Below are 15,687 nucleotides of genomic sequence, written 5' to 3' on the forward strand. Positions count from 1 at the left end.
GTTAAAAATCCCAGCTGAACAGTTGACTTCCAGAGATTACTAAAGAAGATATTCCAGAAAATAAAAGTTGTGAAAATAAAAGAAGAGCACTAATAAAATCCTTGTGAATTCCTCTTTAATTTCAGGGGCGGATCCAGGGGAGGTGGATTGGGTGGCTAGCCACCCCCCTTGATCCACCAGAAAAATGAAAATAAACATCTAAACTTCATAAACATATTAAAATAGAAAATAAGGACAATGTCCATCCAATTTCATAGTCAGGCGGCCGTTCAAAGTTAAGAAAAGCCATTTTTTCAATATAGGAGATTTTCGACGGCCTGTTTTACGAACTTCTGGCTTAATGTAACAAAACATGTGTGTATAATTTTAAAAAGTTAGATTCCTTTAAACTTCAAGAGTTGTTTTAGCCTTGCTGGAATGATTTTTTTCTCCATTTACATCTTTTTTTAACGAGTTTTCGTATCGTTTTTTTCGCATCGAAGCGATTTCACAAGCAAGCAAAGTCGCCAAAGTTGTCCCCAGGCCACTTTGCCAAGGGCTAAAAAATTTCACGCACGTGGGTGAGCAAAAAAACGCATATCTGTTCTTTCCTGTAAGTTCCTGGCCTGTCAAGTTTAAATTTCAATCACTGTTCATTTCATAAGAACAAGACTTTTTCTCCAAAATATAACTCGAGCTAAGTTAAAGAAAGAATATTTTGCCAAATTTTCAAGGAAAAACAGTGGTTTAATAACTTAATTGACAGCTGTTTAAAGCTGCTCAGAATCGCGGAAATCACGTCTAAGAGGCTTCAACTTTTCAAAATTTTCTGAGGGGGCATGCCCCCAGACCCCCCTAGGGGGATGGAGCCTTCGACTCTATTACATGTGGGCCTTAGACCCAACATCATCTGCACTAACACTTTCAAAAAACTGCCTGAAATCCCGACCCCCCCCCCCCCTCCCCCATAAAAAAACAAACGGGGCTTGAACAATATAGTAAACAAAAAATATTGGTAAACAGCCACCCCCCTTTGAAAAATCCTGGATCCGCCCCTGAATTTGTTAACTGTTACAGCAATTCATTTAAACTTCTAATAGTTATCATATATTTTATGTTTGTTTTCTTCTTTTTTTACTAAATGTTTTAACTAGGAGATATTATTCCTGGAAGAAAGCAGAGTTTCTCTTCTTATCCTGGCGTCATGACAAGTGGAGATGACTTCTACATGTTAAGCAGTGGAATGGTGTGTATACATGAAACACACTCACAAAATGCCATTACAACTCAATGTTTAATAAAACGTTTCTCGAAAAATAAAATGGCCATTTCACGTTTCACGCGAAACATAAAATAGCCATTCACAAAACAAAGATAAAAGGTGTTAAATTACCAACGGGGGTAGAGTAACCGGGGGCCCAGAATGACAATCAGTCACGGTCGTGCACTGGTCGCGAAATAGGCCTTTATATCACGGTTTTCGACGCCATCTTGACGAGTAGGCAAAGCGGGTAGAAATTACAGTGTTTGTATGGGAATCCGACAGCAAATATCTTTTACAAAAATTGAATTCTGGACAACTTATGAATTGTAAATTTAAGATACTAGGCAAAAGTTTTTATTTGCCAAGTTTGAAGGATGTAGCTGGGCTAGAAAGTGGTTAGTTTATATAAATACATTTTTAATTTCCCATATATGTCTATAATTTTCGCCGCGAACCGCGTCAATTTGCGGAAACATGAAATTATGGAAAATTAAAAACGTAACTGAACGCTTTCTAGCCCAGCTACAGCCGCCTTTTAGCCCAGCTACATCCTTCAAACTGCCTAGTATCTTACAGCAAGGCGCCCAAAAGTGTGACCACTTTTAATTTATTCACATTCTTTCGTGCAGATTTAATCCAATCAAAAGCCGTGGATAGCTTGCAGTTGACTTCTGATTGGATTAAATCTGCACGAAAGAATGTGAATAAATTAAAAGTGGTCACACTTTTTGGCGCCTTGCTGTAACTCTACAATTCATACGTTGTCCAGAATTCAATTTTTGTAAAAGATATTTGCTGTCGGATTCCCATACAAACACTGTAATTTGCCTACTCGTCAAGATGGCGTCGAAAACCGTGATAAGACCTATTTACCACACGTAGTCTTGTTTTCACTGAACTGGATATTTTTTTGGAAGGAAAAAACATTTCGCAAAAAAGCCCAACTATTTCGCAATTCTCATGAATAAATGTTGGTTTGCGGTTCACAGCTATATGTAACCAAATTATGTTTGTCGAGGAAAGAAAACCGCAGCCATTTCACAATTCACGCGAAAAAAGGCCTTTCACGGATCACGATAAAATCCTTTACCACCTTCAAGAATGTTGTCTACCTTATAACATGAAATTTTCGCGACACGTTAATTTCGCGATTTTAAGGTGCACATATTTCGCGACACTTAAATTTCGCGATTTTGCGAAAATTTTGTAATTTTAATCACTTTAATTTCGCGTTTTTGAGTGAGACACAATTTACATTTTCTTGGCAATATATTTTGACATGGCTTTGAATTATATGAAACGACTTCATCGAAGGAACAATAACGTCTAAATTAACAAAAACGCAGGGGGAGGGGGGACTTAATAGAGCAGTTCTCACAATGTCTACAAGTGAGTCAATTGACGACAACATCCATTTACATTGATTACTGACATATGCGAGTCACTTAATATTCGCGTCATGTTATGTTCGCGACACTTATTGTTCGCGTCACTTTAATTTCGCGATTTTTTTAGAATCGCGAAATTCGCGAAATTAAAGTGTCGCGAAAATTTCATGTAATAAGGTACTTCTTTTTCTGCAGGTTACTCAAGAAACCACAATCGGGAACAGTAACCCTGATCTGTGGAAGTATGTAGTAGCAAATGGCATTGTTCTGGAGTGGATGCGCACTATCGTAGCCAATCGTTTGGCGAGCACCACAGAAGAATGGGCTTATTTCTTTTCAAAGCACAACAGTGGAACGTAAGTTGTTTAGTATAATATTAAAGGGGAAGTATCACGGGAATCTTGTGTAATTTTGAAAACTAAGAAACCTTTCAGTGTTAACGGAAACCTTTAAATATTAGTCCAGGTTCGTTATAAAAATTCTGCCAAAATTTTTCAAGTTTTCGCCATGTTTTCGCATTTTTGTTTCCAAAATGCGCTAGAAACGATCATGATTTGTTCTTTCCTTAAGAATTCGGTTGAAATCTTTTTCTTGGTGTTCTATTGTTATTTTCTAAAGAAATAGAGGTATTATAGCACAGTTTCGTCGAAAAACAATCAAAATCCCTGTAATACTTTCCCTTTAAACACGAGAGAGAGTGGTTCAAATATCATTAAACATAAAACCCTCTCGTTAATCTGAAAAACTTAGTTGATTATATTATCACCTGAAAGTTTTAAAAGGTAAATAAACCGTTCGGCCGCCATTGGGAATTTTGAAAGCTAATGTTTCGAAATAGTACTAGCTTTTTCAAATTCGCTATTACCGTGGATTATTTACATGTACTTCTGACTCTATTTCCAGATCAGACATAATGTTATTAATGCAAAAATGCTTATTTATTTCCTTTTATTTCTTATTTGATTTGAACGGATCTGAACTGTGAAACAGCTACAATAATGAGGTTAGTAAGATGGTATTGCAATTTTATAATGCCTATGTTATGGCCTACAGCTTTGATTTATTTTAATTTTCTGTCATGCGCAGATACAGTGTAGCTACTAGTAAAAATTATTTTTATTCTTACGCATTGTTCCCCGATTTGATGGCATTTAAGTTCTGATTTTCATTTGCAGTTTTTCGCATTGCTTCCCAACTAACCGAACGCCTGGAACAGGCTGAAACGTCCAGCTTTACTGGACCACTTGGGAATGAGCTTTTTGTTGACATGGAACCTGCTACCCGTACCGCCTATCTGGTCCCGCGGGATGTCCTAATTTTTTGACTTTATAAAATAGCAGGTCCAGATATGGAGCCATTCCATTCTCAAACTGTACCGGTCTCGTTTCAACACCTTGATTGGTCCATTTTAGGGTTGGCTATTAACGGGACCATTTCCAAATTGATCCGGTTCCAGACCGCTTCACGTCTTCAGCGCACGAGTAACTGGGTCAGAATAGGAAGGGTCCCGAGTAAACAGACCTGATGCAGGGTGATAAAGGGGTTATGCGTGACGCGTGGTTTGGGCAAAAATTTGCGCGTGACACGTGAAAACAACTCAAATTTGGCCGTGATCCGTGATTTGCCAGCCTAGTGGGACGCGTTATCTGCTTATATTTTCAGGACCGTGATCAGTGATTCCGACAGAACACGTTCGTGAAAACCAAAGACATCATACGTACTCTTAAATCAATATACGGCAGTGAAGCAAAATTGACAAACAATACAAGTCCTGGAGCCAAAGACTTATTTATGCGCTTTAGGACTTGTCAAACACTGAGAACTCGCCTGAGAGACCAAATCATACTTCTAAGCTATTGAAAAGTAAATACCACGCAAATTACCGAACCAGTTAAAGCTCATTTTCTTCGATAATGTATGCTAAATACGTTATTCGTGAAATTTACGTGATCCATGATTTAAAGGAAAATAGGCGCGTGATTCGTGATTGGGACCCCCTTTACCACCCTGCTGATTCCATCCGTCTCGGAACACAACCATTTTGACCATTTCTTATGTAAGCCTTTTAAGAGCACAGGTTTCCTACGGTCAAACATATGTCGGTAAGAGTCCTTAAATGGAATTCGCTCATACTCTTGCCATGGGTAGGTCTCAATATGAAATAAATCACAGTATACTTTGTTTGGCTAAATATCGATTTGTTTTCGAGAAAATCGATAATTCTAAAATCCAGCAAAATTGACGCTTTCGGAGCTCAAAATTTATGCCGAGTTTGTTAGCTTCGCGTCGTAAAATAAAGCACTCTGGAAGAAAAATACCTATTTAATATCGAAGAATAACATCAAATTAGTACGTCGAAAGCAATTTCTGCTCTTGAAGTCCTTTTATCTACAAAATATAATTAAGTTTATTCGACACACTTTTGATTTAATTCAAAATAGGTCAAACTTATCGCTTTATTTAAGTATGAGCGAAGCGAAATAAATGGCCGAAAATTTGGTACTAGACAGATAAATGATTGTTCTTTTCGATACTAAAAGGATTTCCTAGGGAAATGATTTAGTGCGATGCTTTCAGATCTCAAAGTTGCTTAAAATTCGTTAATTTAACCGACCGTGACATTGTTGATCTTATCAACATTATGTAAACAATCCACGCAAAGGTTAATTTTCCCCATGTGAACTTCAACTGAGTAAAATAAAAACATAGACTTGCTTACCGTGGTGTTCGCTGATACATTGTAAATCCTGTTTTCCTCATTTACGACAAAACCTAAGCCCTCGGCGAAGCTGTTATCCTATTTTCTTGACGCGCCATTTGTAACTGATTTCCACGTCTTGAAGTGACAGTTCTTTTCCATGCATTCTTGAAAACAGTCCAGTCTTAACTGATCAGTGTAAACAGGAATACGAAGTACTTTGCTTTAAATCAACTTAAAGCTTAGCAGCAGTGGTAGATAATTAAATCGATACGACCGGCGAATCTTCGTTTCGAAAACCGCCATTTGAGATTTGTCGGCCCAATTGTCCTGCGGTATGCAGATAATTAATTCACACTTGAGTAACTTCCGGCACATGAAATCGACAATCACCGTGACCAGATAGCACCTAACCTGCGATCGACCCTGCGATCAGGCTTACCCCTCCACCGCGAGAAAAATAACGCCTGATCGCAGGTTAGATAGCACCCTCCTTTTCGAAATATTGGTCGAGGCACTATTTTTATCATTTTAACATAAGCTCTCAATGAAAAACTTTTAAGCTGAACTTGTAATAAAGTTTCTCTTCAGTTAGCCACCGTTCGAGAGAGTTGTTAAATGGTTGCATGAAATCCGGGTGGAAAGTTCTTCTGTTGCGTTGCTTCGCTTTGTTTCATATTTTTTATCCAGTTCTTACCCTTGTTCAAATTCTTGTCCCTTCTTCAGTGGAAAATTTGAAACGACGTTAAAATCCGAACTGAGTTGTAAATAGTGTGAAATAATAAACAATCTAATCTAAAAAATCTAAATCTAGTTGGAGCCGGTCCCGAAGGTACCCGTTTCAGAGAGAGTTGGCTGTACACAAAACCTTAGATGGCGTCGTTGGATCCGTCTCCCGTGAATGTCAGTTAAAAATATATATTCTGTGTAGTCTAGCCTGTAAACAAGCTCTCCTTCTTTCTCCTGTGGAGGATTGGGCGAAATAAAAGCGGGAAGGCCGGAAAGGTGGGGAAGGGGTGGGGGAAAAAGGGACCATATATCATGTATATGCAGTTGTAATACCAGTCACGGTAAACAATTTATAATAAAACACTGAACATTTATGACTGTTTACACCAAGGTGTATATTGGTGTAAAAATAAAGGAAAGGGTGCTTTTCACTTCATTAGATTAAAGCTAGGTGAAGAAAAGTACACGTAATCAGAAGTTTGTTATGGACTTCTGACGTGATGCCATATTTTGTATTTATTACTGCAAAGTACAACAAAGCATTTATACCAAAGTAGCATTATTTAAAAAAAAAATGAGCATAATTACAGTTGAGCATTATATCGGACAAAAAACAAGCATTGTTAGAAGCATAACATTCCCTTTTTACCAGCGTAATTGGAAGGGCCTCTGGTATTCAGTTAGAAAGAACTTGCATTCAAAAGATACCGCGTTCTAGAAACAAGTCACCCCGTTTTGGCTGCTGATATTTTGGAACTTTTGTGTGTTCAAAATACCATATCTCGTTCTAGATATCGTCTGATATTGAAAATCCCGTTCTAGATCGGGAACCCAAAACCACGACCTCATTGGACGGCACAGAGCCGTTTTGGGGAAATACCCCAGCTTCGACAACTCCTTCCTAATAAAGTTCGCCTATTGAATTGAGAAAAGGTGATTATAAAGTTATTACTTTATATCTCTTGTTGTTTGGAAACTTGAGTCGTATTATAATTACAAACGTCTTATTTACGAAGGAATAGACTGCGGATAATATTTGAAACTTAAACCGTTTTTCCCCTAATAGCTTCCAAATCAACTCAAAACACACCGGAAAACAGGTTTAAAAACAAAATATTTATATAATGACTATGATATTTTTAATACATTTGGGTCCCCTGACGGCGAGGCGCTTGTCTCTCCCCGCAAGCTCTGGCGGGGGGCACCTTCCCTTGTTTACGCCGGACCCCAGCAGAATATATATATGGTCATATTTTTTAACATTCACGGAAGACGGATCCAACGATAACATCTTAGATTTTGCTTTCACCTGTTTTGCCTTGACCTAATCAAGAACTTGGACAAAGGCAAGAACAAAAAAAACTATAAAGCGAAGCAACGCAACAGAAGAACCTTAGACCCGGGAGTTAAAAGCGCTGTCATGCAACTATTTAGCAACTTTCACAAACGGTGGCTACCTGAAGTGAAACTTAATTACATGTTCAGCCCAAAGGTTTTTCATTTAGAGCTTATATTAATATAGCAATAGTATGGTGCCTCAACCAATACTATACCAAAACGCAGGGTGCTATCTGGTCACGGCGGTTGTCGATTTCATGTGCCGGAAGTTACGCAAATGTGAAATACATTATCTGCACACCGCAGGGCCGACAAATCTCAAATAGCAGTTTTCGAAAAGAAGATTTGCCGGCCGAATCGATTTATCAACCACTGCTGCTGTCCGGAACGTTTCGGTCCGATTTTCGGATAGGATATGTCTTCTGTTTACACGGATAGGATAGGCCTTCTGTTTACACGGGGCCGTTCTGGAACCGGTGCGGGACGGAACCAAAACTGGACCTGCTATTTTGCAGGTCAAGTTATGGAACCGTTCCGGACCGGTTCCAGAACCGTCCTGTGTAAACACATGGATCGGTGCCAAACGCTTCCGTGTAAACAGAGGCCGATCCGGTCCGGTCCAGTTCGGAACGGCTCCGGTCCGGTCCCGTGTAAACGTAGCCTAGCTGGTTAGAGTATAAAAATGACTGAAAAAACGGCAAGGACAGGACCAACACCAGGTGTCCGTCTTATAGAGATCTTCAATAAGGGAGAGTTGACTCTACAACTGTTTTGCCTTAGCCTAATCAAGAATTTGAACAAGGGTAAGAACTGGATAAAAAATATGCAGCAAAGCGAAGCAACGCAACAGAAGAACTTTCGACCCGGAAGTTAAAAACGCTTTCATGCAACCATTTAACAACTCTCTCGAACGGTGGCTTACTGAAGTGAAACTTAATTACAAGTTCAGCCCAAAAAATTTTCATTGAGAGCTTATGTTAAAATAATAAAAATAATGCTTCAACCAATACACCAAAAAGCAGGGTGCTTTCTGGTCACGGTGGTTGTCGATTTCATGTGCCGGAAGTTACTCAAGTGTGAATTAATTATCTGCATACCGCAGGACAATTTGGCCGACAAATCTCAAATGGCGGTTTTCGAAACGAAGATTCCCCGGCCGTATCGATTTATCTACCACTGCTGCTAAGCTTTAAGTTGATTTAAAGCAAAGTACTTCGTATTCCTGTTTACACTGATCAGTTAAGACTGGACTGTTTTCAAGAATGCATGGAAAAGAACTGTCACTTCAAGACGTGGAAATCAGTTACAAATGGCGCGTCAAGAAAATAGGATAACAGCTTCGCCGAGGGCTTAGGTTTTGTCGTAAATGAGGAAAACAGGATTTACAATGTATCAGCGAACACCACGGTAAGCAAGTCTATGTTTTTATTTTACTCAGTTGAAGTTCACATGGGGAAAATTAACCTTTGCGTGGATTGTTTACATAATGTTGATAAGATCAACAATGTCACGGCCGGTTAAATTAACGAATTTTAAGCAACTTTGAGATCTGAAAGCATCGCACTAAATCATTTCCCTAGGAAATCCTTTTAGTATCGAAAAGAACAATCATTTATCTGTCTAGTACCAAATTTTCGGCCATTTATTTCGCTTCGCTCATACTTAAATAAAGCGATAAGTTTGACCTATTTTGAATTAAATCAAAAGTGTGTCGAATAAACTTAATTATATTTTGCAAATAAAAAGACTTTAAGAGCAGAAATTGCTTTCGACGTACTAATTTGATGTTATTCTTCGATATTAAATAGGTATTTTTCTTCCAGAGTGCTTTATTTTTCGACGCGAAGCTAACAAACTCGGCATAAATTTTGAGCTCCGAAAGCGTCAATTTTGCTGGATTTTAGAATTATCGATTTTCTCGAAAACAAATCGATATTTAGCCAAACAAAGTATACTGTGATTTATTTCATATTAAGGCCTACCCATGGTAAGAGAATGAGCGAAATCCATAACAGGGCTCTTGCCAAGAATTTTCATTTTTGTTTGAAATTTGTGCATATGTCCTCTTAACGCTTGAATGGGCGCCGGGTGTGCTCTTTACCAGTGTTTTTATTTTCTTAGTGGATGGTCCTCGATTACAAGCAGTTCACTCCTGGCGAGGCCATTAGACCAGGAACACTTTTGATATTGGAACAGCTACCTGGGATAATAGAAGCAGCGGATATGTCTGTTTTTCTGCAGGAAAACACTTACTGGCCAAGCTACAACGTACCGTGAGTAAAAATGAGTCAGTTAAATAAGTATTATTATTTTTTTTTTTTTGTAAATCTGTACGGCAAAATCCCATTTCAGTCGGCAGAACAGGTACTGTAAAATATGAAAGTGTCCTGCGCAGCGTTTATTGAAATGAACACATTAGATACTGTAATGTTTAATGCTGTAAAGTTCAATTTAAAAACTAAACGTCTCGGCAGTGCTGCCTTCATCAGTAGTAAAAAGTGAAAATGTCGTTGCTCGCGTATGCGAAAAAAAAACGATGGGAAAATCAAACTAACAGAATTTTGGAACAGGTGCAATGTTCGGCAAATCTTCGTTGAAACATTCGTAGTTTCCGATTCGTATTGTCCAATCAAAAGCTAGCACGAACACTCACGAGTACTCCGAAACCGGTCACGTCAGGATAACGCAATGAGGATACGTCATGTTCCTTTGCAATTTCGGCGTTAAAGATCGCGGGCTAATTCATTTCTCCTTGCTTTCTCCTTAATGACATTGCGCCTTCTCCCAGCCCCTCTCCCTGCATGGAATGCTGGATGCTAGTCCATCGCAGTTAACCGCCGGCGTTCTGTCAGGATGCTACAACAGTTCGCCGACACCTATTTATACTAAGCTATAAGGGCGCTTTCCATTAGTCGGAACTAACCGGCCGGTCCGGTGGTTTTTAATGTGAACTGGGCCTTTTCCATGAGATTTTTCCACAAATCAACCACAACAGTCTCTAATATTTATGCATTGACTGATTTGACAGGACAAATCTGACTAACAACGGAACTCTGTTCTCGAATATACCGGTCTAGCCGGCCAGTTCTGACTAATGGAAAGCACCCTAAGACAAATATTGTGCTCAAAAGTAAAGTGCCTTGCCCAGGAACACAAGTAACCCGGAACCGCTCGATCCTGGTTCCACCCCACTCACTTTCAGACCACCACGACTCCCTCGGTTTAGCTGCGTCCCCCATAGATAAAACAAAGCAAGTAACATTTATTAATCACACATCCTTTTCTCCAGGTACTTCCCATACATTTTCAACATGAGCGGCGACATGGCAAGTTTCGAGAAGTATGGCTCATGGTTCAGTTACAATGGCGCACCTCGAGCACAGATTTTCAAACGAGACCATAACAAGGTCGTTGACATGGACAGCATGATGAAACTTATGAGGTACAAGTCTGTTAAAGGCTAGGTATCGATAGCAATACTTGATTTGGTTATTGACCTTCCTTAGATTAGGTGACCTGTTGTAAAAGAAGATCCCACGTACCGGTCTTTAGCCTGAGTCTCCTCGTGTTCATCTCCATTCCCCCTCGAGAGACGCGTCTAAGATTGGACCTGAAATTCCACACTCATGACGTAGCTCTAAAGAAGTACATAGAGTGTCTCTGATTGGTTGTTGGTCGGTTGCAATTTTTCCCGCGCGATTAACAGCCAATCAGAGACACTGCATGGATCTCTGTGGTACTACGTCAGCAGAATGGAGTGTCAATTTCCGCTTGAATCCTAGCGTCGTTTACGCAAGGGATGAAAATGAGTAAACCACTTTAAAAAATTTAGGTCGTTATTTCTTGGTAATCTCAGTTGGTGTTTCAAGTTTTCTTTAATAACAGTTTACTTCCAAAACCTCCAACATTGTTGCCAGAAACGAGTTTCTGCAGAGAAAAATTGGGTGTGAAATTAGTGGTCAAAGTTTGATGAAGAGCAAAACGTCCTCCATTTAATTTATATGTTTACTTGGCTATAGCAATGAAGACAAATTTTTGTCTTGTCTGGTAACATTTAAGTCTTAAAAAGGCTACTTATGACGTCGTCGCCCTTCTCCCAGGCTGTAATAACATTGAAAATTTTACATTTTTAGGTACAATGACTATCAGCATGACCCGTTGTCGCGCTGTAACTGCACCCCACCCTACAGTGGAGAGAATGCCATCTCGGCTCGGTCAGATTTGAACCCGGCGGATGGAAAGTATCCGTTTGGAGCCCTGGGACACAGACAAAACGGAGGGATTGACGCCAAGGTGAGGCCAGAATAATGACGTCACACGGCTTTGCCCAAGAAACAAGGGCAGGGAAAGCAAATACCAATTAGGCCACCCCGATAGTTAGTCGGTTGGTTAAGAATAGTCCTAAAAAATATCAAATGCATAAATGATTGCGAGCGGTCTTTACTATATCTTTCCCATGACTGCCATTTTGGCACGAGCTTATCACTTTTAAAGATGTTCAAAGTCTTCGTTATGAAAACAACAACAGTCTTTATTTGTACTCTTCTTGAGCTAATTAAGATGCCAAGAGTTACTTAAAGATGTATACAAAGCATATCGAACTTGGAAACGCTCGAGAATAAGGTCTGGACATTATGAATCACGAACTGTTTTTTCTTACTTTTCAAAAAAAAATTGTGTCATACTGGCGACAGGATACGAAACATTAAATGAGGATTGCCATTACACTAAACGTCTCTTACTTTGCTTTCTTTGAAGAATTATATACCAAGTTAGCTGTTAACGGTGTCGGTTTAACCTTTTCTCATCTTCCTTTTCTTACAGGTAACAAATTCTAAAATGGTCAAGACATTACAGTGTATGGCGGTCAGCGGTCCAACGCACGACCAGCAGCCTGTATTTAAATGGAGCACATCGGGCTGGAAAAGGCCCATGGGACATCCTGACGCCTGGGACTTTGAACCAGTCACGGTCACCTGGGAGTGAGGCTACGTCAATTGCTCTTTAAAAACATTTATTACTTTTTTTATATTCGGAATTTATTAAAAAAAAAATATGAAACGTAAGAAAAAAAAACACTGAAATCGTTTAACGAACTTTTTGCTGCAGTTTTTGTAATTAAAGAAAAGAAAAAAGAGAGAGATTGAAAATAAATTAATTTTTTGGACCTACTCTGAGAGTCTGCCTTTATGAAGCATATTATTGCGGGGGGTAGGGGGAGGGGGTAATTCCACCAAGGCCATTTAAGGCTACATGTTGTGAAACTTAAGGCTAGAACATTGGCCAAATATTGTCAGAGTTGTAACGTCCGTGTAACGTCCTCGCAATTGACTTGAAACACAACATTGTCTCGATCTGTCTCATCTCATCACCCATAGAAAACAATGTCCACCCCAAAATCAAAGTTCATGGGCTTTAATTTAAATTTAGTATTTAAATAACTATATACAGTTACTTTCTTTTTATGCCGTATGCTTCCATTACTTATCATCGTTCCCTCCGTATGGACGTAATCCTATAAAAAAAACGACACCGTGAACTGACGTCTGTGGGGCCGAAAGGATTGTCGCGAGCCGTTCCTGAGCACGTCAACATTCACAAATTTCTAACAGTACCAATTTCAATAAAGGTCGTGTGACAACCATCCTCTTCCCCAGGGCCACGCGTATTTTTTTTAAATGACATGACGTAGTGGCCCTGGTAACGGTAAAAAATATGATTTTTTTGATTGGCTGATAAAAACTGCATGCGTAATTAGGTAAAAAAACGAAACACTTCTACGCATAGGCGTACGGGCAATTTTTTGCCAGGGGGGGCGGCGAGACATTTGCCCAAAAAATTTTCGCATGTTGCCCAAATTTTTACGAAACAGTCGAGAAGAAACGAGGGTCAAACGATGCACTAACATAGTCTTACAAATGAAGTGAAAAAATTCTTACATAAGAATCTATCATATGAGCTCATATAACTTTACCATTTCGACGGCCGAAGTTATTAACAATACGATCCATGTCATTAAATGCTAATACAAGTGCGATGACAAGTAATAATAAATAAATGTTTTTCGTCAGGATTTCTATAAAAAAGAGAGCGGTCGGGCGGGCGCATTTTTTGTTCTTTTTAATTATTTATTATTTTGTTGCATTTCATACCCGTGTTGTTCGAATATCGATGTTTTTTTCCTCCATCGTCAAAAAATTCTCCTGGCCAGAAGCGAACTTTATAATTAAATCCTGCAAGGTAATTGACCTATCCAGTACGGACCTAGCGTAACGAGGATTTAAAGTTTTGGCCTTAGTTTGCATTAATACGCAGACAAAAGTCATGTCTTTCTCCGTACAAAGTGAAAGTAAACATGGTTGGTTTTTGTTCTTTCTAACTTTTCCAAACACAAAAAAAAATAAAAAAAGAGTGGCGGCCCCAAAAAATGAAGCAGACGGGGACGAGAAACATTTGGGTTTTTTTACGTTGTCGTCCCATCAGGTGCTGAGGTAAGAGGTAAGTTTTCAATCTGTGAAACGCACTGAATGATCGTTGTGCAGAACACGATGTACGTATCAGGTATCACTGCATAGATATGAACCACGTAAGAAAACTCTGAAACTTATCAAATAGATCATTCTCTTGCATTGTCGCTAGAATTTAAATAGTATTTATAAAACAGTCATGTAGCCTAATCCGCGAAAACGACGAAAACTCGCGCACATTTTCTGCACGGCTTCCAGAATCTCGCCGTCGATTTTGTAAAATTTAACAACACGGAGAAGCTTTCTTTATCAGGTGTTTAACTGTGACAGATATTTGCATTACAGTGCCCAACAGTAAAAATTTACAAATATGAATATCAACAAATGACCCCCTTCACTTTTAACCAGAAACTCGTCAGGTGCTAAGCAACCACTGTCTTGTGTGAATAATCTATCCCTTCGAAGAAAAAACTGGCTTTGCCCAAATTTCTCTTGCTGCCCAAAAAATCTGAGTTGCCCAAAATTTGGGGGGGCTGCAGCCCCCCCTGCCCCCCCGGCCCGTACGCCTATGCTTCTACGCAATTTTGGTTATACTTCCGGTCATCGAAACAATTGAAGATGCAGCGGAAAGTTTGAAAATGTTACCGGACAAAGACCGAATAACACTGGGAGTTTGTTGGAATAACGTATTCACGAAGCAGACCTTCGTTTATGAACGAATGACAAGTACATCTCTTGCAAGGTGTAACTCGGTTGTACTTTTTATTGCATTAAAAATATTGCAAACATTTGCACCATCAACTTAGCTTATACAAGATATACACACTAAATGGAGTTCATGAATACATGAAGACTTTGAAATACATAGAGGATATTACATGGTTGCGCGGAGATATGAAATTTATCTTCGAGTGTTCAAATCGATATCTCACGAGTGAGCGCAGCGAACGAGTGGGATATCGATTTGAACACGAGAAGATAAATTTCATATCAACAAGCAACCATGTAATATTCTGTTTATTATATAAACCTACTAATTACTATGTTTTTGACGATTTTCCGAAGATTGCCGACCATTTTCCGAAGATTTCCGAAGATTTGCAAAATGTTGTCGGAAGATCGTACGAATGTTTCCGAACATTTTCCGAACTTTTCCGAAAATTTCCGAAGATATCCGAAGAATTCCGAAGACTGCCGAGGAAGATCCGAAGATGTTTCGACTTAATATCGATTTACTTTGGCTCATTCAGCATTGAAACAGGGCAAACTTGTCAGAAAATGTTTCGAAATCGATATCTTCACACGTGAAAATAACATGTTATTTTCACGTGTGAAGATATGATTTTTTCGTGCGAAAGATTTCCTGGTATTTCACTGATGTTTATATAATAAAATGTGATATTTCTTACCGCTGCTCAATAGAATGATACCTCGTCGATCAGCGGCTTTTTTGGTTCTGAATTTTCTACAATACTTCCGCATGGCCATAAATAAATTTCACAGTATCATCAACCGTCGGAATGTTTAATATCAGCTGATGATATCCACGACTCCATGTACACTATATATAACTCCAATTCCTCTGGATTCTAACTTTTCTATCTGCCGTCAGATAATATTGCGTGTGGAGACGACACAACAACATCAACACATCTATCAGCCATGCAATTCAATGAGTTCCAAACGAATCGAATTGTGTAAGTTAAAATATCAACGACTTGAATTGCCAAAACCAGCTTTCGCTTTCTTCTCGTCTCAGTCAGCCCCAGCCTTCCCCTTTCTTTTACTGAGCAGGCGCAGACGAACATTTATGCAGAGGGCATG

General features: G+C 39.1%; 1 protein-coding gene across 2 annotated transcripts in view; it reads left to right on the top strand.

The window, feature by feature from the left end:
- Positions 1–12,568, top strand: part of LOC144646430 (putative phospholipase B-like 2) — an 18,375-nt gene extending 5,807 nt beyond the window's left edge. For both annotated transcript variants that reach the window (XM_078506020.1, XM_078506019.1), the window contains exons 5-11: positions 1,134–1,225; positions 2,827–2,987; positions 3,622–3,634; positions 9,518–9,669; positions 10,686–10,838; positions 11,530–11,689; positions 12,221–12,568. In XM_078506020.1, coding sequence (XP_078362146.1) covers positions 1,134–1,225; positions 2,827–2,987; positions 3,622–3,634; positions 9,518–9,669; positions 10,686–10,838; positions 11,530–11,689; positions 12,221–12,382 — 893 coding nt within the window. In that variant the 3' untranslated portion in view covers positions 12,383–12,568. The remainder of the gene's footprint in view (positions 1–1,133; positions 1,226–2,826; positions 2,988–3,621; positions 3,635–9,517; positions 9,670–10,685; positions 10,839–11,529; positions 11,690–12,220) is intronic.
- Positions 12,569–15,687: the final 3,119 nt, after the last annotated feature.

Source organism: Oculina patagonica, chromosome 3, assembly GCF_052425735.1.
Source record: "Oculina patagonica isolate OP01 chromosome 3, crgOcupat, whole genome shotgun sequence".
Taxonomy (NCBI): domain Eukaryota; kingdom Metazoa; phylum Cnidaria; class Anthozoa; order Scleractinia; family Oculinidae; genus Oculina; species Oculina patagonica.